The 26,569-nt window shown below is 41.1% G+C and overlaps 1 protein-coding gene across 1 annotated transcript; it reads right to left on the reverse strand.

The window, feature by feature from the left end:
- Nucleotides 1-6,057: 6,057 nt before the first annotated feature.
- Nucleotides 6,058-26,306, reverse strand: USP12 (ubiquitin specific peptidase 12). The gene is made up of 9 exons (XM_079973858.1): nucleotides 25,808-26,306; nucleotides 18,246-18,326; nucleotides 16,078-16,291; nucleotides 15,254-15,483; nucleotides 13,665-13,741; nucleotides 12,946-13,029; nucleotides 9,747-9,944; nucleotides 9,253-9,331; nucleotides 6,058-7,930 (listed from the first exon to the last, which is right to left on the reverse strand). Exons 1-9 carry the CDS (start codon nucleotides 26,297-26,299, stop codon nucleotides 7,829-7,831), a joined length of 1,557 nt encoding a protein of 518 aa, XP_079829984.1. The 5' UTR covers nucleotides 26,300-26,306; the 3' UTR covers nucleotides 6,058-7,828.
- Nucleotides 26,307-26,569: the final 263 nt, after the last annotated feature.

The following is a 26,569-nucleotide window of genomic DNA, read 5'->3' on the forward strand; positions in this document are numbered from 1 at the left end:
GCAGCAGGAGGTCCCATTAGCTAAAGTGGTACCTCAGGTTAAGAACAGTTTCAGGTTAAGAACGGACCTCCAGAACGAATTAAGTTCTTAACCTGAGGTACTACTGTAATCTCCTTCTCTATAAATACATGACTGGAGTAATGACGTGGATCATGCAAACATAAACAGACTTAGAAGCTTAAATAGCAAAGCTCAGATTTCTTTACAGGCCACATTTCAGTCACACATTTTATTACAAAAGCAGAACATGCACTTGAGCTCTGAAAATGAAATATAGCCACAGAAAGTGAATTATTTCAACTATCAATTCTTCTGCTGTCAATAACCTAGAAACACCAGACAATTAATGTTCTTCTTTCTTCTGTCTTCCCTGAGGCTCAGCTGTCAACCTTTCCCATTCTAGAAAATGAGCCTTTGTGTATACTGAGATTGCATACATGCCCATGCCAAACAGGTCAGTAAATAGTGAATGGCTGATATCAAAGTTTTATTAAACCAGGTACTTCCCTCTGGGGTCAGATAAACTCAGCAAATCCTTTTTAACCATAAGTTAGTAGAAGTTCATATGATGAAAGGAGCAGCACATAGAGAAAATTGTGTCATGATGGGAGGAGGAGATCTTCAGAACACCTGGGGCTTTTCCCCAGCTTTCTAGGTTCTAAGTTCATGAAATCTTAGTCAATTAGATTTTTAAAAATAAATTGGCATTATTAGCATGAGAACAGCAGCTCTGAAGAAAAGTAGCATTCTTTATTTTTAGATGCTGCAGCTGTGTTGTAGAAGAGGCAGTGCAACTTCTTTTTTAATACAGGAATAATTTCATTATGAATCACACAGAGGACATAGTGGTTTGGCAGTATTACACTACCAAACTTTAAGACAACTCCATCCCATTTCCACAAGTGTTCCCTATATGGAACGTGTACAGGAGTGCTGCAATAGTTTTGGCACATCACACATATATTCTAGGCTGCAGGGAAACAGGCTGCAAGTGGCCCATTATTTTAAAGTGAATAGTTAACAGTAAAGGAACTAGAAACGAACCCACTAGTTTATCACTCTTCGGCTTAGCTGGGACTTCATCACACTGAAACTAACTGAATCTTGCTTTCATTTGATTAGAGTCTGCATTCCTTTCTGCTATGGCTAATATTCCAAGACATCTCTTACTATCTATTGCACCTGTTATCTTTTAGCTTCACAAGTTTTAGTTTACAAGTTGTTTTTCTTCTTCTTTGGGCAATATCCAACTAAAATGTTCCCGAAGCATAAGCACACCAGAACTTCCCCTCACTTCTCAACCCACCCCCCCCAAAAAAAATCTGTTGTGGATTCCTCCCCACATCCCTCCAGAGCAAATTTAGGAAGTACTCAGGGAAAGGGGAATTTAATCATGCTTACACTCGTAGATCCCTCTGTAATAATCTACTCACATAGGTGACCATTTCAAACATTTGACAATACGGGGCCTGTCTCTCAAAAGTTTATGCCACAATATATTTTTTTCACTTAAAAGTGTCACAATAAGTGTTGCCACACCCCTGTCCACTGCTACTAGCATGGCTGGACTTTTAATTTACATCCAGCTGTAGCAAGGGGCACACTAAAGGTGCTCTTTCTTTCAGATGCAAGACTGAAGATGCAAATGACCCCATACAAGCCCATGCTCCACCACACCTGTGTGTTACAATGTGTTACAATGGCATCTCTCAGGGGTTAGGAATCAAAATGTGGAAAATGAAGTTCAAATTCTCAAGTGCCACATTTTCAAAAACTACAAGTTTCAAAAACAGCTTCTTTTCATACAGGTTACACAACAGTAAACTTATATAACAGTGTGCCAGATTCAGAACACAGAAAGGGCTGAACTCCTCAGTGCCTTCTTTGCCTCAGTCTTCTCCAATAAAGAAAAAATGCCCGACCTGAAGAATTTGGAGCAAATGATTCAGCAGAGGAAACACAGCCCAGAATAACTAAGGAGACAGTACAAGAATTCTTGGCTAGTTTAGATGTATTCAAGTCTCCAGGGCCAGATGAACTGCATCCAAGAGTATTAAAAGAACTGGCAGATGTGATCTCAGAACCACTGGCAGTCATCTTTGAGAATTCCTGGAGAACAGGCGAAGTCCCGGCAGACTGGAGGAGGGCAAATGTTGTCCCTATTTTCAAAAAGGGGAAAAGAGAGGAGCCAAATAATTACCGCCCAGTCAGTCTGACATCGATACCAGGGAAGATTCTGGAGCAGATCATTAAGCAAACAGTCTGTGAGCACCTAGTAAGGGATGCTGTGATCACCAATAGTCAGCATGGATTTCTGAAAAATAAGTCATGTCAGACTAACCTGATCTCGTTTTTTGACAGAATTACAAGCCTGGTAGATGAAGGGAACGCAGTGGATGTAGCCTACCTTGATTTCAGCGAGGCATTTGACAAGGTGCCCCATGATATTCTTGTAAAGAAGCTGGTAAAATGCAGTCTTGACTATGCTACCACTCAGTGGATTTGTAACTGGCTGACTGACCGAACCCAAAGGGTGCTCATCAATGGTTCCTCTTCATCCTGGAGAAGAGTGACTAGTGGGGTGCCACAGGGTTCTGTCTTGGGCCCGGTCTTATTCAACATCTTTATCAACGACTTGGATGATGGACTCAAGGGCATCCTGATCAAATATGCAGATGACACCAAACTGGGAGGGGTGGCTAACACCCCAGAGGACAGGATCACACTTCAAAACGACCTTGACAGATTAGAGAACTGGGCCAAAACAAACAAGATGAATTTTAACAGGGAGAAATGTAAAGTATTGCACTTGGGCAAAAAAAATGAGAGGCACAAATACAAGATGGGTGACACCTGGCTTGAGAGCAGTACATGTGAAAAGGATCTAGGAGTCTTGGTTGAGCACAAACTTGACATGAGCCAACAGTGTGACGCAGCAGCTAAACAAGCCAATGCAATTCTGGGCTGCATCAATAGGAGTATAGCATCTAGATCAAGGCAAGTAATAGTGCCACTGTATTCTGCTCTGGTCAGACCTCACCTGGAGTACTGTGTCCAGTTCTGGGCACCACAGTTCAAGAAGGACACTGACAAACTGGAACGTGTCCAGAGGAGGGCAACCAAAATGGTCAAAGGCCTGGAAATGATGCCTTATGCGGAACGGCTAAGGGAGCTGGGCATGTTTAGCCTGGAGAAGAGGAGGTTAAGGGTGATATGATAGCCATGTTCAAATATATAAAAGGATGTCACATAGAGGAGGGAGAAAGGTTGTTTTCTGTTGCTCCAGAGAAGCGGACACGGAGCAATGGATCCAAACTACAAGAAAGAAGATTCCACCTAAACATTAGGAAGAACTTCCTGACAGTAAGAGCTGTTCGACAGTGGAATTTGCTGCCAAGGAGTGTGGTGGAGTCTCCTTTTTTGGAGGTCTTTAAGCAGAGGCTTAACAACCATATGTCAGGAGTGCTCTGATGGTGTTTCCTGCTTGGCAGGGGGTTGGACTCGATGGCCCTTGTGGTCTCGTCCAACTCTATGATTCTATGATTCAAACAGATCTTCCAGTTGCGTAATTTGCTTTTGATTTAGGAAGATATCAATATATATGCACTCTTAATTAGCTTCCAGAAACCCAGCTTGTGTTTTAACCATCTGCCAAATTTGGTTAAGCTCTTCCTATCTTACATTTCTGGTATATAAAATCATGGGTACATAAAATTATTGCGTAAAATTTATATCAAGAAACAGGTTAAACCAGTTTCCAGTATTCAGCCACTGCTGAGCCAGAGTCATTAAAATGTTCTGGCGGTAAGTTTATGATCATACTTGCATCTAATTTAGGACTGGGGAATAAGCTGTGATTAACAGTGCTTCTTCTTGACTTCAAGCCACATCTCTCTGTAAAAATAAATAAATAAATGGATGATGCTACAAGCCTATACTCTGGCTGGAAAGAACTCCTAAAAGTTATGCTCAGATATTCACATAAACAGCTAAGTGCAGAGTGTATACTGCTGAGATATTGGGACCACCTAATGGCTCCTTATCACACATAGCAGTTTCATACAAAGCTGATGTGAAAGGCTGATTCAATATTTCACTCTTGAAGGCGAATACTTACTAAATGCAGCAGAAAAAGTATTCCAAGTTCATGAAACATCGTTCCAATTGGCAGACAGGGCCCATACTCCACTTTAATCGTTCACATTTAATAGGCCATAACAGTAAGCAGCATTTAAAAAGGTATTTTTTATTTTAAAAAAATACATTCCTGTCAGGGGTCGGTGGGCTGCCATAGTCGGCCTCCCTAACACTGGAGAGTCAGGATGCTCAATCTAAATGAAGCCTAAGAGAATTCTCTACCTTAAAGGAATATAAAGAGAGTCCCACCGAACCAGAGTAAAGGCCCATTTAGTCTAAAATTCTGTTCCACAGAAGCCAGCCAGATGCCTCAAGGAAGTGCACAAGTAGAATATCACTGTTTCTCATCAGTATCAGAGGTGTGCGGACTCTGATACTAGAGCTATTAATCTTCAGATCAGGATTAAAGAGGACATGTGGCGCTGTGGTCTAAACCACTGAGCCTCTTGGGCTTGCTGATCGGAAGGTCGGTGGTTCGAATCCCCACAACGGAGTGAGCTCCCGTTGCTCTGTTCCAGCTCCTGCCAACTTAGCAGTCTGAAAGCAAGTAGATAAACAGGTACTGCTGTGGTGGGAAGGTACATAGCATTTCCGTAGGCTCTGGCGTTGTCACTGTGTTCTGTTGCGCTGGAAGCGGTGTAGTCATGCTGGCCACAAGACCAGGAAAGCTGTCTGTGGACAAAAGACAGCTCCCTCAGCCTGAAAGCCAGATGAGCGCTACATCCCAGTCGCTTTTGACTGGACTTAACCATCCAGGGGTCCTTTACCTTTCCCTTACCTAGGAAAATACTCTGTGCTGCTAACACCAACTTAATGAATTAATACACACATTACTTTTGTAATTTTTGTAACATTTGTACTACTTATCAGATAGAATGAAACACTGTATGACTCTATCCATGTTTTTGACACTGCAAGATGCATGAGAAAGCTAAGAGTAAATTGAAAAAAAATGTGTTTTCAAGCTTTAAAATTAAAATCAGAGATCAAGTATATTATACGTAATTTCTCACTGACAATGTACTATTTCTGTTAAATTCTAATCCCCTGCACAAAATACGAACTGCATACCAATCATAATTTATATCTGAAGACTTCTTCCCTATCTCTCTGGAAGGTTATCCTTTTTTCAAGTGACAATTTCAAGCTCTCAGTGCTTCTCAAATTAAGCTGCAGTGTGATGCAAGCGAATTGTTTATATTTAAAGAACCACCTCCTCATATTTTCAACAGCGCCAGGAATAAGATAAATGTCATGGCTAAAATTCAAAAAACTACATGGACCCAAAGAGGTTTTGGACTTGCTTTTGAACAGCATTTCTCTGCCTTCCTAGATTCAAGGTGATGTTAAGGGGAATTTCAAAACAGTTGTGATATGAAAGGGAGCCAGGTGTACAAGGAAATAAATTTAGAAAAAGTACATAGATCACTGGATATATGTACAAGTCCTTGCATGAATCTCTCTGGTATTCAACTCAGTTTTACTCAGTGTTCAAATACTGAAATCAATGTACCTAATTTAATCATGTTAACTAATTTCAGTTGGCCTACTCTAAGTAAAACTTAACTGAATACCACCCTAAGTCATTCTTGGAATTTCAGGCATCTGAGAAACAGTAGCCAGAAGCAAAGCCTCATTTAAAAAAACTCCACACACATTGCTGATATAAAGCAACATACTCTCTCCTCTCTTTATCAAATGATCCCATATCAAAATTATTCAAGCTTCACGTCACCATATGGGAAAGTCACAATGGCTATGAACCATAAGCCATATATTTAATTTACATTTGTTACTTTTAAAACTACTATGTATTCTCACTGAAGACTTAATATGGTCGTCTTTGAAATGCTGGTGTTTTAGCTAAGTAGCAGTTTTTTGTTTTTTTTTTTAAAAAAGAAGAGTGCAGACCAAAACAAGAATTTTATAACGTTTGTTTTTATATAAAAAGAATCTTTACAATTTGACATGACATTTTCACATTTGTTAAATAAAGTAGCCCACTTGGTGACCCTGTTAGAAATCTGTTCAGTTATATGAAGTTGTTTTCCTGAGCTAAATGATACCGATAAAGTATATGCATTAATTATAGCAGCAGAAAAGGGGGGAAAGTTTTACATTTTAACATGTCCAACAAAACAAAAACCACATTCTATCAAGGCATAAATGCTCTTATTGGGAATGTGTGCTCAGCCTCTTTCTTTCTTTCTTTCTTTCTTTCTTTCTTTCTTTCTTTCTTTCTTGAAGTTACATTCAGCCACCATCAGACAACAATGATAATGCATGGAAATGTTAGCTAGAAGAGTTCAATTCCATCAGAAGAGATCAGTTACCTATCATCTGTTGCTGTCGTGATCCAATCAAATATCAAGACAATTTTATTACTATATAAATTTTACTGAATAGAACCATCACAGAATTGTAAGGAGTCATTTTATCCAACATACATCTGGGATTTTAAAATCCACTGTAGCCACAGATTGAAGATTGAGATATTCTGAAACTATTTTCAATTTTTAATTAAATGTCACAATTAAGCCCACACTCTGATTCTACTGGGACTTAAGCATGAGGAACTCTGACCTACTTTGCAGCCAATTGTTTAGAAGACTTTGAACAGAAAGTCTAGCATACCAACGGTGCTCTAGTCTCTCACCGTGATAAAACAAGTAAGCTGTTTTACAAGGTCAGAGGAAAGTTCCTTTTCCAACTCCTTAAATAAATCATGTCAAATACATAGCCAGAGTCATCAGTTCCTCATGGAAGGAAGTAAAACCTATACCTTCCTCAGTTACTTCAGGCTTTGAATGTATCCTTATTGAGATATGAGATAAATCTTAGATAAGCAATGAAATAAAATATTTAAATCTGATATAAGCTAATATACAAAACTAGGCTCCAAAACATGTTGGAATTGAGAAGAATACAAAACCTCTAGAAGTTACAGTAATACATAAATAAAAATAAACTATAGTTATAAACCAAGTTATTCCCCATAGGGAGTTTAAAATCCCAAACTGTTACCAATTATAAAGGTACATATTACTGTAATGTAAGCTTCTTAAAAGAAGCAAAACATACTTGCCTTCTTGATTCTATTAGCTAACACCAAATTCTATTAATTTATTCTGGCCAGGAAGGCAACTGTTAGGCTAACTCTCTCTAATTAGGTGTGCGATAAACCCAGAAACTGAGTATAAATGAACAAAGAATCATTTGCACTTTTAATAAGAAACAAACAAACAAACAATGTATGTCAAATTAATATTGCTTCTGTTACACTTATTTCCTGTGCAACACTGGCCAAAATTCAAAGCGTACTGAAGATCATGAAAATATTACCACTGACTTGAATGGACTTTTGATAAAATCTTCTAGCAGAGTTTCAGCTGCTCGATAGCTAGCTCTTATGAGAGCAGCTGGCCTCTCTGTTCCCACTGAGCAATTGTCGCGGATCAGCATTCTCAGTATGACACCTGAGCAAATTAAATGAGCATGATATAAAGAGCTTAAGAAAGCCTCTCTGAAACATTAGCTTTGTTCTGTGCAAACTGTGCTACCACTCTTTTGACTCTGCATTCCTTCCTTCCTTCTCTCTCTCTCTCTCTCTCTCTGGAATTATTATTTTCTCCCTTCCACAAATGTCAGAAAAGCAGCGATACAGGAAGTCACTTTTCACCACAGACCCATTTCAGTCCCGAGACTGATAGAAGAGGATATAACCAGACTCAGAGTTTTTTGAGATGTCCGATGTCAACCCGTAGAATTCTTCAATCGCTTGTGCATCTATTTTCTGAAACGAAATGTGGAGGATATAATTTCTGTAAAAAGAAAACCCACTCCAATTTATCTAGCATGGCTACAGCAATTCTAATTGGGGTTGGGAGAGATCAGAGTGCTGGAGCCACTGCCATATCTCAAGGACAATCAAGGGTCTGGGGTCTTGTCAATTCAAAACCTCCAGTGTCCCACCCCAAGACCACCCCATTTCCGAGTTTTCAACTGGTTACTGCCAATGGCAGAACTACTGGTGAGAGCTTCACAACAGTTTGGGAACAGCTTGGGCCTCCACCACAGCAGAACCTCATCAGAAATGTTTCTCTTTGCTGGTGGGGGTGGGGGGAGACAGGACTGCATGTTAGAATTCCTGATTCATGATTGCGGTCATAGGATTTTTGTCTATCACAAGACAGTGTATGTTTTGACTCCACAGAGTAGGAAGTGTTGGAGACAGGATGTTTGTGTTACTGTGTTCCGTGAAGTGGGACTATTGTCCTTTGTTCTTTTGCTCTTTGCTGTCTGATGCTAGAGAGAGAGGGAGCCATGTTGCAGTGCTCTGTGTGTGTTTGTATGTAAATAAAGTAGATTAGCCAAAATGTTGAGTTGCTGAGGTCTGTCACGCATGATGCGCAAACTCTGCAGATCTCTAAGTGTGCCGGTGTCGGTTGGCATCGGTCGCTGTGATGTTCGGGCTGAAGAAAGCTACTGAAGCTCCCGAACAATCGACCAGGAGGGAAGGAACATGCCAGTCGGGCACGTGTCTCTGCCAGGGTCCTACTCAAGTGTAGGCTGAACTCCTGACAGTCCCTTTCCTCCAACCAACAACAACAGTGGGTGGGGTGGCAAGATTACAGCCTAAACTCTTACACCTCATAACAAAGGAAAAAAGATAGAAGTTAAGGGTAATAGCAAACATTTTGGGAGCACATTTCTGCTAATGCAACAGGATTTCCCCTTCCGCTCTCCTGCAACGGCCTACATACCCCTCAACCCTCTTGAGCAGATTTGGGGGGGTGCAGGAGGCTGCCAAGGGCAGGGAATACATTCCATAAACTGCATTCATACCTGTGGCTAACAAACACCATTGGCTATCATTTTAAGATTACTACAGTTCTAGCTGTTTGCTAGAAGGAGACACACTGAAAAAGACACTAAAAAAATAATAATGCAAAGGCATACTCACTTTACTAGAAATGTTACCATGTTCTACTAGCATTGGTAACAGGTTAACAGTTTATTTGCAAAATCTATTGTCTTGGAGATAATCTAAAAGTAAGTAGTAGACACAGAATAACTACTCTAACGTTTAGAATCTGGAATTACAGACATTCTTACCTCTACAATGTCATCATCAAAGAGTAACCAAAAATCATGACTCTTCACTATTGCAATATAGTGTCCTCTGTTAGGTCCACTGTGAAGAAGAAAGCAATTCATATTGTGGTCATCATCAACTTTAACATCATTTTTTCCTCAGAAGAAAATGTTGAAGAATTCTGACAACCACTTCCACTTATTTTATCTTTTAAACACAACATTTATATGAAAACAAGCTTCAAATACTGATTTTTCATAAAGAACAAGAACCAAAGAAGCAGCTAAAACTAAAGAACAAGACGTGCTCCCCCCCTTTTTTGCTAATTTAATCACTGTATAAAAACAACAACACTCAACTATGACACTTGAAGGAAACAACAACGCGGGCACATAACTCTACATAAATTAATAGAGTCCATCAAAGGCCTATTGTTTTGATGATTTTAAAGAATGATACAGTGCTATTTCACAGTAAATCAGTAGCAGTAATGTGTCACATTGTATTTTCTTACCTTCCACAGTGGACTACCACAGCCACTAGATCATACATTCTGTCGGGATTAGTGGCATCTCCTGATGTATTAAACAGCCGAAGCTCTAAGGGAAACACTACCCTGTAGGAGAGTTTTGTATATCGATGTAGCTGATCCATGTATTTAAATCTCTTCAGATGGAGAGCTAGGATCATAGGCAGCTTTTTCACTTTCATCCTGAAACAAAGTATTTATTTTAGTGTGGTCATAAATGTCCAAGATTCAACTGCATTTTAAAACCTACTTTTTTTCTGATGGTGGGCGGTAGCCAATGAAGTCATATCTCACAGTAGACTTATTAAAATCAGTTGACTTAAGTATACAAATATGCTAAACAGCAATACATTCACACAGCAATTACCACTTGCTAACTGTTGAGAACTGCATGCCGCCGAAAGCCCATAACAATGTTTGGAAGGTGCCATGGCAATTTTGTAGGGAAGGGAACATGGTTGAATCCAAGCAAGTCACAAACTATTATATACAGAAGACTGAAAGCAGTTTGAGAACTTGGGACAGAGCTTCTGAAGTAGGAACTAAAAATATTTGTGTCACAACACTGAGCCAAAAGGGGTGAGCATTTTGTCAGCATGTTCTACTCCTGTAAAACATTCCACTCCTTTGGGGCAAATTTTCACATCTTTGCAAAATAATGTAGATTGTTTGCAAGTGCGGTGTGCGTGTGCATATTAATGGAAATGGGAAGACATTCCTGATGCTGAGCCAACACTCCCTCCTATACAATCTAGTCCTCTATACAGTACCTGACTATCTGGGGCAGCCCATTTAAAAAGCAATGCAGTGCAAATGAATAACATGCTTATGGACATCATCAATCCACACGGCATTGTTTTCAGGGGGATGTATCAACACACTCATTCTGCAAGTTCTAAAATGTTCACTAAGGAGCAGCATGTCAGAGCTTTTTGCACCCCTTAACGAACCACTTTTCACACTGAAAATCAGGCATCATTAAACTTCAGGAGTACATCACTGCTTGCAAATGCATGCTTTACTTTCCTGAAGCACAGCCATGCACTTAAAAGCAAACAAGATGAAAACAGCAATGGTTTGAACAAAGAAGGTTGATGGACAGGTAATGTGAATTATTACATACAAATTTACTTTTAAAATAGTCTAAAACATGGAATACCACACTTTATGGACATTAAATTAAAAACTGAACTGAATAAATATACAAGGTTGCAATTCCAACCCTACATACCTTGCAATAGCCCCCATTAAATTCAATAGGACATTGTTCTGAGCAGACATGATTAGGACTGTGTTGCAAGTATACCAACACCAATATTTTATTTAAACTTTTAGGAACCATAGTTATTATTAACAGTTGTTGGATCCTACTGGTAAACAGTGATGGCTAAAGCAAAGGCCTTACTGCTTCATTTTATCTAGTGAACACATCCCTTGTAGAAAAATTGATATCATTTCTAGATTTGGAACTCAGTTTTAACCCTAGCCTCCAAAGTGAGATCTGTTTTTACTGCTTTAAAAAACCATATAGTCTTATCCCTCTGCTTTCCTCCCTTCTGATTCTCTTACTTTATCTCCTCTTTTTCTTAAAAGTGTAATAAAACAAGCAATGGTGCTACTGGTGAGACCCCCCTTGAGGTGAAGGTGAAAACCAGTTGCAGACCCAAGTAGCTAGAAATCTATCACTTCCATGGTGTAGAACTACAGCTACCGCAGACAAAAAATGCTGAGTGAATATATTCAAGGACTGATAGTTTCCTGACCCATAGAATCATAGAGTTGGAAGAGACTTTGGAGGCCATTGAGTCTAAATCCTCTACTCAGTACAGGCTCTCTAGTGCAGGATGCAACTGTGGCATACATGACAAGTGGCTGCCCAGCATCTGTTAGAATACCTCCAACAAAGGAGAGCCCCCGTTTTCCAAGGCAAGTCTGTTCTGTTGTATAATAGCTCTTGCCACTAGGAAGCTTCTTTGAATGCTTAGCCAAAATCCCTTTCCCTGCAGTTTCCACCCAGTGGTTCTAGTTCTGCCCTCTGGAGCAACAAAGATGTCTACTTGTCTGCATGACAACCCTTCAGATAGACATCCTTTTATCAAAACTAAAAACACTCAACTCTTACAGAGGCATCAAGTGAAATTCCACAAAAGTACTGATCAATTTAATTAATGACTTAAGCATAGACGAGAATAGTTTTCTGAAATTTTAATCATCACTCGGCTAAACTGTAGCTTAAGTCATACGTCATCATCACCACGAAGAGTCAAAACTCCAAGGAAAATAATGGAAACATATATAGAAATGAAAATGTTACATAGGTAAAGGAGCCACATATGCAATTTTATAAACAGAACAATTCATGCCTATGTTCTCCTATACAAGGATATAAAAATGGATCCTTTTCAGCTGGTCGGGCTCAGATTACATATAACAAAAAGCCAGAGATGGAGAACCTGTCGCCCACAGCCTAATTTCATGCAGCCTCCTCCTTTGGCAGCCTGCTCTGAGGATGAGAAAAAGCCCTTCCCCTTTTGGCTCTGGCTTCTCCCATTGCCAGCATGCAGCCTTTGAATGGGTTTCTCACTCCTGAAATAAGGAGGAGGGGGGAAGAGTGCAAAAAACCAAAAGCCTGATGTGGGCCATTCCCGTCATATGCCAAAGCTTATCATGACGTCCAACAATTCCCATTTCTCACACAGAATCTTTGTAAAAAAAGCTGGTTAAAGATAAGATTTTTAATCTTCTTAAAATATACAGTGCTCACCATCTCCAATGATGGATCATATCCTGATAACATCTCACATTGCTTTGTCCAGCCACTCAATGTTGGCTGCTCCAAATAGTATTTGTCTGAATACTGGTACCATGGTAACATCTGGAGCTTGAGCCAGTGTAAGTGTATAAAATTTGCAGATGAAATACAAAAGGGAAGGGGGTAGGTGGGAAGACAGCGAAGACAATTAGGATTAGCTTTTTAGATCATACTGAAATATTAGGGGCTGAAAACGTGAGAGGCAGAAATCACACAGTTAGGAAATTAATCCCACTGAACCTCAAGTATCTTGGTTGCTACAGAACATTTATTGGTGTTATAACCAAATTAAACTTTCAAAACACAACGTAAGGAGAAATGTTTGGATAGGTTGCTAACAACTGTGAAACCTACAATATATGCTTATGGTACCTTTTGTGTGCTTCCTGTTTACTGCGACACTCTTCACAGTAATATTTATATTCACTGCACAGGGTTTCTGTATTGCTGAATCCCCTAAAATAGAAGAACAGGCATTAATGTGAAAGACAGACCAACTCTCAACATCTTGCTTAAATGTACTGAATTTAAGCTGGCAGCGATTGACATGCTAATCCCAAAGGACAAGAAAGCCATAGCAGGTATAATGACATCTAGTAGTTTAAGTTTGGATAATAGAGAGGGTGAAGAGCTCCATGAAAGGGAAAGGCTTGAGATTCCTAGTAGCAGTCTAAGTCGGTGCAATAAAAGATACATTTTTACCAGCTTTCTCTCTTGTTAACTTGCATAGTATGGATGAATACAGAAACGTGGGAATGGCAGCCCAGGAAATTGTGTGACTCCCTTCCCTACAGAGGTGCATCTAGCATATTTGCCATATAGCTTTCGCTATATGCTGAAGATGCAGCTCCTTACCCTGACCTGTGACAGTCAAAGTATGTTGTTTTGCGAGACCCACCTCTTTTACTGAATTTATAGTGCTCTGGCTGGAATAGTATTACTTATTTTTATAACTGTAACCATTTCAGCTGATTTTATATGGGCATATTATATTCCTGGAACCTTATGGTGAAGGGTGGGTAAGAAATCAAACAAACAAACAAAAAACAAAAAAACAAAAAAACAGTCCAAAATTTGAATATCTTCCATACCTTAAACAGTGAGTGATAGACGTGTTTTGCTCCACATCAACAGAAAGGTCTAAAAAATCTTCATCTTTACTGCTTATCTGCAATTTGGAGGAGGGGGTGCAAAAGAAAAAAATTATTTCCCTGCACAAAGCACATTTTGAAATCAGGTCTCAAAGTGACCTATAAATCAAATGGTGATAAAAAGCTAATAGGGGTTTTTCCAAGATGAATTACCATTTAACAGGCCATACAAGCACATTAGTAAGATGGGTTTACCATTTTCTTCTATTTACCAGTATGCAGACCAGAAAAAATGCTTTTTTTTCACTTTCATTTTTTTGTTTGCTTTTTGTTTTTCTTACAGCAGATACAGAAGCTTTATGAAAGATAGAATAGAATACACTGACAAATGCCTAAGGCAACACTTGTCAGAACTTGGTTTGGAAACCTGCTGAACTCTGTATGCTCTCCAGTGAGCAAGATAAAAGCAAACGAGTTGATGAATTGGGAATATAATTTGTCTCTTATGAATATAGTCTTAACAGTATAGATATTAGTTTCTGTTCTGTAATACCCAATGTATATATACTGACAAAAGAGCAAGTGATACAAATGGAAGTGGAATCTTGATGCCTTGACTCTGACTGGGACAACATCTGCAAATAAATTTACATAGTATTAATTGTTTTTGGTACAATAAGCATATGAATATTGGACTGCAAATTCACAGCTGCTTTCCTTTTCTGACCCTTGTTACTGAAAAGTGGACTCCATCAGTCTTTGCATTCCCAATACCAGACCTGAATCAAAGTCATGATGTATCTAAATCTATTGCTGCTACTACTTCTTATCTTATTAACACATATGGCAGGAAGACGCTTGTTGTAAATGTTTTTCTGTCCTGATCTTTGGTACATAGAAATCCTACATATTTTCCATGCAATTCTTTTGCAAAAATGGAGGCACTCATTCTTGTTTGCAGAATTAGAGAGAAATTCTAGGACTACTCCACCATGAAAGGAAACGTGAACAAGTGTTAATTTTAATAGCTGCTATTAAATGGTTAACTTTCATCAAGGTAGACTTCAAAATAAGCAGCTTCATTTTTCTCTGTGCTCAAATCCTCACACAACTGAAATCTAACACCAGTAAACCAGTTTCCTGGTTTGGCTAATGTGGGAAACTCTAATTAGAGGTTCCTCACTTTGTTTGCTCACACTGTGAAGGAAGGAGTGAAAGGGCTGTGTGCGGAACGGAGGCAAAAGCCTAATTCATATTACTGCTTAATAAGCTGAGATATGATTATCTAAATACAGTCAAAAGAGTTGTGATACACTATAGAAACAACTACACTTGATCTTAGCCAAAAGGCCGAGAAGCGAGAATGCTCCTAACCCTTCTTTTAGATTCTTTTAGCCTCATTTAGATTCTTATAGTCTTTTATATATAACTTCTGCTTTAATAATTTTAGCTTTCCAAAACGTTTTACAGATTTACTTATGCTGGTCTGTGACCATAATAAAGATTTGACTGATTGATATAGAAACAAGGATACAAAAAACACATTTGCACAATAAATGAAATCGAAGTAATCTATATGAAATACCTACCGTTTCACAAGTAAGACATCTGGTTTCATTTGTTAACGTTCCCTGAAAAATTTCATGAACCCAAGTTGGGTCTGGTGGGCTGTTGTTATTTTCACTGTCAATGCTGCCATTCGGTAAACGACCGTTTTGCTTCTCTTGTTTACTCTCCTCTTGCAAAATATCGGCAACTGTATTTAGCAGATAGTTCAAGAACTCATGCGCATCTTGCTGCATATAGTTGTCAAAAAGCTCTGCAAAACAAATTAACTAGAATATAAGACGACTGAACAAAAAGCAAGTAAGTTATATCTATAGACAGACCACCTTCCAATATTATGCAAAAGAGTTTTGCAATAAACAAACTCCACTCTCCACTAGTACACATACTGGCCATCATTCTGAGGATTTTAATGGTTTAAAAATACTGTTTAAGAAACATTATTGTCCTTAGGATATATGTTATGGCTATTCTAATAAAAAGAGGCAAAGTAAGTGTAAATGATATGGCCATCAAATTTTAAATTTTACAGGAATTTTGCTGTGCATCTTAGTGATATTATGTGATTGTAAACCACCTCAATACAGGGTGACATTTAAACCTTTAAAATAAAATATTTATTGCAAGTGTGGCAAAATACAGGGTTATGCCCCCATTTAATAGGGATAATAGGGATAATCTAGTACTTTAACTATCACCAGGGCGGGGTGGGGAACCATAAGTTCAGTTTCTGAGTGTCAGTCCAAATTAGAAGAACAAGAATGAACAACAGAGAGACAACACCCTTTTTCTGACTCAGTAAAACTGATAAAGGTAAACATGTCATAACAGCAGAATAAAGCATTACCGTTCTCTTTCCGAAGTCTTGTTATGAACTTTTTGGGAGGTATTACTCCAACTTTTTTCTTCTGGGTGGCTATGCTGTGGAAAAGATCAGCTAAGCAAGTAAGAAGGCTTTCCTTTTTTCTGGGCTGACTTTTGTATGCCAAGACTTTCTCCCGAAATGGACGACAAAAATAAAGTGCCTGAAGAACTGAATTGCAGTAGCATGTATTTCCAAACTAGAACACAAAGAAATGATCTATTAGTTCTCACTGAAAAGGAAGACTGTTTACAAAGAGAGTGGTGTGAAACAAAGGTGTATCTTAGCAAGTGTCTCTTACTGATTTTTGGGGACTGAAGTTATCCATTAACTAGTGGCAGATTTAACAGTCAGCAAAGCATGCACCTTTTACTGCCATCTGGCTTCTCTGTTGTACACATTTTATTTTTAGAAATATCTGACAACCAATGGGCTTTCTTTCTACAGTGCAAAATCTATGCAGCATTAGTAAATGTTATTGTTTTGAAAATTCACCGGAAAAACTCTGGGTAATATCTAATGTCAAATAATAGTCTAACTGAGCAATGGGGCTGCCTTTTCTCTGCCTCAGATCTGTTTTGGAGGCTCCCCCAAATTTCCAGAGAAAATGTGAGGGTCATGAGGTGGAGAGGAAAGGGGAGCCCAATTCCACTCCTAGAAACTGTTCCACTCCTGGGAAGTTACATTTGAGTATAACTCTCTATGTTGTATTCTCCATTTTATAAAATGTATGCACTGTTAATGCTGTAAAATTCGAAGTTCACAGTACACGTTCCTTATCAAGAGGCTGATAGCTCTGTTTAGTAAGGTTACAAGACTGAGAATGAACCATAGGCTCATGTATTTCCTCTTCCCCCTGTTCAGAGCAAGTACCCTCTTTTCCCTTGTCAGGCTTACCTACGGTTCTATTATTACAACTACACCAATGTTTCACTTCAAATTTTGGCTTAGCTGGGAGTTCTGATTAGGGTCAAACAAGGTTAGAGTTGGTGCAGAAGTAACCATGAATCACTATTAAGGTCACTAAGACAAGGAAATTATTGCTAGAAAGAGAAGAGAGAAATGTGTGCAGCGTTATATGCGCCAAGATCACCGCAGAAACATGGGGTTGTTGTTTTTTTAATGGGGCGGGGAACAGAGAACCCATATATCACTATTTTAAGTTTTGAAAGCCATACAGTCTACCAGCTGTTTGAGGCATCTTTTAAACGGGTCTAACTCCTAGTCAATTAAACAACTGCAATGAATTTTATATGATTGTCCTTTTGATCTAATGCATCAACTACAAACATTAGAATACAAGGTTTCAGCCCAATTAAGATGGGAGTTTTGCTTGTTGGCTGCTTTTAATTTTTAGTTTAAAGATATCCTAATGCCATTGTTTCTAGCTTCAACAAATCCTCTTAACTTTAACTCCAATGTACCATGAACATGCACCATGGACACCCAGCACACTGCATATAGTTCTCTGCATATTCTGAGTGGACACTCAGGCTGGCACATATGGCAGGCATTGGCTAGCGTCACAACTGGCTCTCATGAACAATGAGAGACCTAGGATATACCTCTCCTGAGGCTGTATGTACACTGCAAAAAAGAAAACTACCAGAGATGGGCAAGCTGTCTTTCAGGGACTCTTCTTCACTTTCACTCACCTTCTCATTGAGTAACCCCTACCAGGCTTCCTAGGAATCCCAGGATTCTCCAGAACAGTTTAAAACACTGCTCTTGCACTTAGTTTAGAGTCTGAACTTAAGTCTGAATAAAGACTGAATATATTTTTCCACTCACACACGTTTACAGTGGTACCTCAGGTTACAGGTGCTTCAGGTTACAGACTCCACTAACCTGGAAGTAGTACCTCAGGTTAAGAACTTTACCTCAGGATGAGAACAGAAATCATGCTCCGGCGGTGCGGCAGCAGCAGGAGGCCCCATTAGCTTAAGTGGTGCTTCAGGTTAAGAACAGTTTCAGGTTAAGAACGGACCTCCAGAACGAATTAAGTTCTTAACCCGAGGTGCCACTGTAATCAAGTACTAGAGAGCTTTTATAATTTCTTTATGCCCTGAATTTGTGTAGTCCTAAGGCACAGGCAAGCAACATCATTCATATACATTCACTTTCTTTCAAAACAAGTAATATCTGCAACTTACATTTACTAAACCAAAATAATGCTCATTGACTGGAAACTGTTCCGGACCAATTTCTTTCTCCAAGGCCGAGGCATTAGCGCCCTAGAGGGAGGGGGGAAAACACACCAGTAATTACCATGACCTGTTCTATGGAACAGTTTACCCATGCAGGCAAATTAGGCAAAGAGTTTGCTTAGGAACAACTAAAGGAGGATGCCCAAAACAAGAATACAACCAGCGATGCAAGTTTCTCTGTACATACAACAGTATGGCTGTGCATGTTGAGCTGACAACTGATATACTAGTTTGTAACGCTAACAAACAGTACTTCTGTTTGTTACTTCTTCACACAACACATAGTTGCTGTTGTTTTTAATTTGTTTACAGTATTTATAGCCTGCTCTTCATTATTTTCAATCTCAGAATTGGGAACAAAGTAATAAAAACAGAGAAAAACAATATACCAAAATTACAAATCATATAAACAGGTCTGACAAACAATGTATTAACAAATCTGGCATAAGACAAACAAGCGAGACTACAATGACAAAAATTAAAATTTCCAATTTAACCAGATGCCTGGGTTAAAAAAAACACAGAACACTTTCAAATAGATTAAACCACCAATGGTTTTAGCAGCAACTCCCATGTCATTTTTCACTTATGGCAACCTACTCACTCCCCCTCTTTCTCTCACACAAAGAGAGCTAAAGGTCAGAAATTATATTAGAAATGCAAACCTGCGATGGCAGGCACATTATCATTAAGCCATAAAACATAATATAATATTGCAGCCTGCTGTTATTAGGATAGAAGGAAGGAAGAAGCCAAACTAGTTTACCAGGTAACATGCTAGCAGTTCCTCAGCTGCTCCAGAGTCTTGTTTAAGTGACCCAGGCCAGTAACTACACTCTGAAATTAAAATGGTTATGCCTTTACTATTTGCCTTTACTATAAAGGTAAAGGTACCCCTGCCCATACGGGCCAGTCTTGACAGACTCTGGGGTTGTGCGCCCATCTCACTCAAGAGGCCAGGGGCCAGCGCTGTCCGGAGACACTTCCGGGTCACGTGGCCAGCGTGACATCACTGCTCTGGCGAGCCAGAGCCGCACATGGAAACGCCGTTTACCTTCCCGCTGGTAAGCGGTCCCTATTTATCTACTTGCACCCGGAGGTGCTTTCGAACTGCTAGGTTGGCAGGCGCTGGGACCGAGCAGCGGGAGCGCACCCCGCCGCAGGGATTCGAACCGCCGACCTTTCGATCGGCAAGTCCTAGGCGCTGAGGCTTTAACCCACAGCGCCAGCATGCCTTTATTATTTATTTATCTAAATTATTAGTTCTTGATTAGCTAAAGCTAGCTGCTGTCCAGCGTGTTTAAGGACATCTGAAGGATCATTATGTTTTGAGAGATCAATATGGGAGGGAAGAAGCCAAGCTCATAGCTGCGGAAGCCTGACACATTACTAAATGTATGGAGGGAATCCTCACAATTCTACTCCACACTAAAGCATTATAAAAGGTAAAGGTAAAGGTAAAGGTACCCCTGCCTGTACGGGCCAGTCGTGACCAACTCTAGGGTTGCGTGCCCATCTCGCTCAAGAGGCCGGGAGCCAGAGCTGTCCGAAGACACTTCCGGGTCACGTGGCCAGTGTGACGAAGCTGCAACTGGCGAGCCAGCACCAGCGCCGCACAGGAAACCCCGTTTACCTTCCTGCTATAAAGTAGTACCTATTTATCTACTTGCACTTAGGGGTGCTTTCGAACTGCTAGGTGGGCAGGAGCTGGGACCGAACGACGGGAGCTCACCCCGCCGTGGGGATTCGAACCGCCGACCTTACGATCAGCAAGTCCTAGGCACTGAGGTTTTACCCACAGCACCACCCGTGTCCCTACCGTTATAGTCGTTATAGTCATTAAAGCGTTATAGTCAGTTTTAACTAGAAGGGCTGAAAATTAAAGGCATCCATGCTCATTTATGAAGGTTGTAGCACATTATTGGAATTGTGATGTTTAAAAATAAAGATCCTGCACATGTTAGTTATACGCATGCAAAAATTAGCTGATCTTTACATTGCTCATTGACTTGATAACATGCATCTGTTCCTGGGACTTATGCCTGTCTTGACAAATTTATGAATATAGTCCAGCACTTGCAAGGACTTCTTGGATTAGTTAAACATACTCAAGTATAAGCAAAAACCTTAGGCATGGCTACTCAGAAGCCCTGGTATGTTTAATGTTGCTCTTTCTTACATTTGTATAGGACTCCAGGTTAAATTTTATGGTAAAGGACTAAGTAGCATTAATTTGCACACCCATCATTTCTGACATTAACTACCAGGATAACATCCCAGTACTAATCTCCTTCCATTTTTATGTATAACTGGAATTAATATACTTAAATTTACTTAAATATTTAAATATAGTCATGATGGAGGAAGTAGCAACACAAGAATGTCATTCAATTCCTATTGATGACCTTACTGCCAATATTTTCTTTTTAAAATGAATGGATGCTCCTCTGTAGGATGGATAAACAGTTTTGCAATTATGGATCCAACATTTCACATTGAAATCATTTATGAAGTCACTGGTTTAAAAATACAAAGAGTTCAGAAATCACAATTCTGCTTGAACCTTTACCAATGGTTGACTAAAGTGACATTGGTTGTCTTTTGAGGAGACTTACAGGGAGACTCTAATTGATGAATGAACTTTGTACAAGTTGCCCTATTTAAAATGTATGGAAATATATTTTTTCAACAAAGCACATGACGGGCTTCATAATTAAGTGCATAATCACAATGTCAAAGTATACAGAAGAAGAAGATCAGTAAAACAGAAAATGTATTATGTCGTGAACATAAAACTATTCAATCTGCAATGTGACAACTTGCCTGATGGTACTGTTTAAACCTGTTGCATTCAGCAAGGGATGTCAAGGGATGGTGAATTTAATATGATTGGGTGGTTTGTTTCCCTGGGGTGGTCTGAGTTGCTAGGATACTGACAGAAGAAAAACAAAATGGAAATCTATTACCCAGCTGAGAACCCCCTCTCATAGTAACACTTCGTATTATCTTCTATCTGCTGTAAGCTACTTTGAGAGCCAATTTTTGGTTCAAAGCAGCTTGAAAATATAAAAAAAAACCTATTAGCGTTTGTACAGATAATTGGTTTTTCAAGAGTGTGTTCACCATTATACCCCTTTTAAGGTTGCACTTCCCTTGCACACACGGGGAGCTTCCTGGCTTACAAACCTACTTCCTGATTAGTGCTAAGCTTAGTTTGTCAACTTCAGACTTAATGGCAATCAATGATTTTATCAAGCCATTGAAGCCAGAGGAGAATCTGAGTGCTAGTCTACTGCTATCCCACTTAATGTGATTGGAAGATTTGACAGGAAGGTTTCCGGGGTGTGTGTATGATTATTCCTTTTTCCTGAGTTTTTATAATTTTAATGGCTGGGTCAGTCCATTTCATACGCTCTCTTTGGCATGCAGCAATGGGCTTGTGCTTGATTATGAAGATTAGGTCACTCTTCACCAGGCCTTTGATTCTATCCCTAGGTTTTAGAGATATTTATAGGGGAAATGGTTAGGTTCATTTGGCCTCATTTCCTTTACACTCCTTCTGGCTCTAGGATGGGTTTGTTTTCTCTGATGATGTATCTCAATATTTGACATATTGGCTGCTGTGCTGTGCTTTCTTATCCACTTGTAATTTATTCATTTTGGAAAGGAAGGTTGGATAGGTACATTAAGTATTGAAGAATTCACACTTGATACCCAGCTCTACCTCTCTTTCAAATCAGAACCAGTGAAGGCGGTGAAGGTCCTGTGTGAGTGCCTGGAGGCGGTTGGAGGCCGGATGGTGGCTAACGGATTGAGGCTGAATCCTGACAAGACAGAAGTACTCTTTTTGAGGGACAGGAGGCGGGCAGGTATGGAGGACTCCCTGGTCCTGAATGGGGTAACTGTGCCGCTGAAGGACCAGGTGCGCAGCCTGGTAGTCATTCTGGACTCACAGCTGTCCATGGAGGTGCAGGTCAATTCTGTGTCAAGGGCAGCTGTTTATCAGCTCCATCTGGTACGCAGGCTGAGACCCTACCTGCCCATGGACTGTCTCGCCAGAGTGGTGCATGCTCTAGTTATCTCTTGCTTAGACTGCTGCAATGCACTCTATGTGGGGCTACCTTTGAAGGTGACCCGGAAACTACAACTAATCCAGAATGCGGCAGCTAAACTGGTGACTGGGAGCAGCCGCCGAGACCACATAACACCGGTCTTGAAAGACCTACACTGGCTCCCAGTACGTTTCTAAGCACAATTCAAAGTGTTGGTGCTGACCTTTAAAGCCCTAAACGGCCTCGGTCCAGTATACCTGAAGGAGCGTCTCCACCCCCATCGTACTGCCCGGATACTGAGGTCCAGTGCCGATGGCCTTCTGGCGGTTCCCTCACTGCGAGAAGCCAAGTTACAGGGAACCAGGCAGAGGGCCTTCTCAGTAGTGGCACCCGCCCTGTGGAACGCCCTCCCACCAGATGTCAAAGAGAAAAACAACTACCAGACTTTTAGAAGACATCTGAAGGCAGCCCTGTTTAGGGAAGCTTTTAATGTTCAACAGAATATTGTATTTTAATATTCTGTTGGAAGCCGCCCAGAGTGGCTGGGGAAACCCAGCCAGATGGGAGGGATATAAATATATTATTACTACTACTACTACTACTACTATTATTACATGTGATTGAATTGCTTTCTTCAACGCAAGCTGGCAGCATTATTTAATGATATATGAACACTACCAGATCACATACAAAACCTTTAAAGTTCCATGTTTCGAACCAATCTCAGAAGTCAAAGAACCTTATTGTTCTCATACAAAGATTGAACTATTCTCACAGTGGAGAGCAAACTTGCATAACCTCTGGTCTGGGTAATCAGATTCAGCGCCTTCTCCTACCAGGATGCTTAATCAGCCATACATACTTGCTTAGTATGCCTCTTATTAGCACACAGGGTAAAGGCTAAACTACAGTGTTGTATTAGGCGTTATGTTATGAAAGAATCTCACAAATTCTCATTCCAATGCCTTTTGAGATTTTTTTTTGTCTTGGAAGGATATGTGCTTGTATCCCCTGACCCACAATCACTAGATACTCAACTTCCATGAGAAAAAAGCAGCAAATGCACATATCATTTGTCTCACGTTTCTTCTTTTCCAGCAAAGACTGAGCATAGTATAATGGCATCACATTGTATGTATGGGGGTGGGGCTGAATAAAGCAGTCAAAAGGCATCTATGCCTAATGTATTCTTGTAGAGCCCATCTTGCTAAGGCATCTACTGAGGAGATTAAAAAGATCCCCCTGCTAATAAGTAGGCATGTCAACTACAGGAAGAGGTGATGGCTAAAGACAAAAAAAGAAAAGGAGAGAGATAAGTATGAACAGTAAGAGAAAGAACAAGGGCTTTGTGGAAAACACCACAAAATATGAAAACTTGGATAAAGGGGAGAAGGAAGTAATTTGAGATTGGGGGAAAGGATGTACTGTAGTCTTTAAAGCAGAGACTACATCCTACAGGCTACTTTTTTCAGCAGGAGGGCTGCACTGAGGGCTGGCCACCCATCTGAGACCTACATATCAAGAATGGAAGTGGTCAGAGTGGCATGGTCAATAAATGCATGAGCATGTGCACACACAAACACTTACCACAAACACACAGCCAGACATACACACATTCAGACAGGCAGGCAGACAAGTGTGTGTGTGGGGGTGTCACAGTATTTCTGCTTCTATTCCATCGCTGTGCTGAGGAGCAAAAATTGATTCAGAAGTCTTCTTACTTTGTAAAAGTCTTAGGGCTCAGGAAACAGGACGAAGTTAACTTTCTTGTTTCCAAAACTCTGAGGCTTTCTTGCCATAAACACCTCACTATAAGAAGGAGATGTGCATTTAAGTTCAGGCAGAAATGTCCACTTTTGGGGACATCCCAAAGCAATATAGTAGGAACATTACAGCACTTTAGCAGAGTTTTTTTTAAAAAAATAGTTGCCAAATTACTCAGGTCCAGGGGAGCCATAACATAACCCTTGGGAGGACAGGGGCCAGCCTATTCGAAGGAAGGAAGGAAGGAAGGAAGGAAGGAAGGAAAGAAAGAAAGAAAGAAAGAAAGAAAGAAAGAAAGAAAGATGTCACTAGCCACTTCAATGCAAACTCCAATAATATGATTCTCACAGACCTGTGGGGCTGAGGCTAATAACTGCTACAAACCAACTGGGCCCAAATAAGGCAACATTTGCAGTCTTCTGCAGAATGGTGACATATCTTTTGGCAAGAGATTTCCTATTTGCTTTGCTCCTACCTTCTAAAAGGCTTCTATGTCAAAAGGGAAATAGTATCAAGTTTCCCCACTCTTAAAGTAAACAGTTAAGGATTTTAAGGTGAGAAAAGTCCAGTCAACACACTGAACAGATTATGAATAAAAATCCACATGTGCTAAGAAGAATGTCCTCCTTGAGGGGCTTTTTAATTTACTCAAGTGGCCGGTCTGTATTTGAAAGCCTCATTTGCTACTCTCTTTCATAGCTACTTAAATGAGCCACACGTCAAAGTATGCCAGTGTTGACATCAATGTTGTGCCCTCTAAAGCTGATTAACAGCGGTTTTGATCCTGTCCTGCTTTCCCAAGTAATTAAAGCATAAGGAAATGAAACCTATGTGGAAAGTAAGCTTTAGGAAGAGGAAGCTGAATATTCAAATGAATATGCTGACAGGCAGGACACTCAACCTGCCGGATGAAGCAAGCTCTTAGCTCACAAGAGCTTATGCCACAATGTGTTAGCCTTTTAAAAACACAGGATACCTCGCTTTTGGTGCAACACGCCAGTTACCACACCAGAGTGCTTTAATTTGCATGAGGAAAAGCACCCTCCTCTCTTGAAGCTCTATGTTTTTAAGTTGTATTCATTCAACTTGTTTTTATTATTGCTCGTTAGCCGCCCTGAGCCCGGCCTTGGCTGGGGAGGGCGGGGTATAAATAAAAATTATTATTATTATTATTATTATTATTATTATTATTATTATTATGTACTGCCTTCATGGGAGATACTCATATCCTGTGTGCCAACACTCCCCTCTATATAGTCCTACCTTGAGGCCCACCTCCAAAATCTTTGCCCGCCCACCCATTTCCACACCTTTTTCGTTTTAAGGGGCTCACTCGTCGTTCCTGACCCGCCTCCAGGTCATGATCCAGCAGCCCAACCCCCCGCACGCTTCTGCTTTAAGGTTTGCCCCAAAGCAGCAGCCACCCTAATCCAGGTTCCTAATCCAGGGTGGGCCTCACCCCCGGCAGAAAACGTGCACTCGAGCGGAAATACCCTCCCGCCGCCGCCGCCGCCCCTCCAGGCAGGGAGGTGCACCCGGTGGCCTCCCGTCCCCTCTCGGCACACGCCCTCAGGCCCCTCCGGAGCCCAGCTCGAGGCGCCCCTCTCCCCTCACGCCGCCATCACCAGACAGGGCAGCCGAACATGGGCGGAAGGGAAGATATCAGCGCCCACCCCTCCGCCCGCTCCTCACCATGGTACAGATGGAGGCGAACTTGGAGACTGTCATTAGGATTTCCATCCGCGCAGCGCCATCTTCCACCCAATCACACGTCGAGGCGAGCCGGGGGAGTTTCCCACCGGAGGAAGAGGAGGGGAAGGGGAAGGGGAAGGAAAAAAAGAAGACCCGGGCGCCGCCCCCAAGCAACGGCTGAGGGAGAGCGGGATGCCTCCGCCCCCCTCCGGCCTCCCCGAGAGCTCCGCCCGCCTGACGAAACGACCCGTAAGCAGTTCCAACCGCCGAGACAGACGACGGTGGGCGGCGGGGGGGGGGTGAGGATGACGGAGGGCACGCGCTGCGTCCGCTCGCCTTGCCCTCGACACTCAACCAACCGCGCGCCGCCCTCGCCGCGCAGCCTCTTCCGCCCGCACGAGCCCCGCTGCCCCTACTACGGCTTGCTACCCGGAACCGTAGCGCCGTAGTCTCGCGGGCCCCCAAGAGCGCAGCCAATCCGCTTTCCCTCATCAGCGCGAGAGCACGCCGGCTGCCTCTCGGTGGCTCCCCGAGGTCCTAGCGCTAGACGTCGAATAGTTTTTATTTTGGGGTGGTTCCCCCCCCCCCTTGCTCTTGCTGTGGTTAATACGCGTCTTTCTCTCGTACACGCGCGCAGGTGATGCGTTGTGTGTTTTAGGCTCCTGCGAGCACGAAACAAGAGAGGGGTAGTAGTAGGTATGTTAAGTGTTTCTGCAGCGGGAGCAACCGTAGCGTAATGAGATAGTTGCAGCCATGCCCCCC

Source organism: Podarcis cretensis (genome assembly GCF_951804945.1).
Source record: "Podarcis cretensis genome assembly, chromosome: 4".
NCBI lineage: Eukaryota > Metazoa > Chordata > Lepidosauria > Squamata > Lacertidae > Podarcis > Podarcis cretensis.

Coding starts and splice junctions, on each gene's coding strand:
- USP12 (XM_079973858.1), bottom strand. CDS start 26,299: ATGAGGGAAAGCGGATTGGCTGCGCTCTTGGGGGCCCGCGAGACTACG. Junction 13,742..15,253: donor GATGTCTTACTTGTGAAACG/GTAGGTATTTCA, acceptor TCCAAATTGCAG/ATAAGCAGTAAAGATGAAGA. Junction 9,332..9,746: donor GTGGTAGTCCACTGTGGAAG/GTAAGAAAATAC, acceptor TCTTCTTCACAG/TGGACCTAACAGAGGACACT.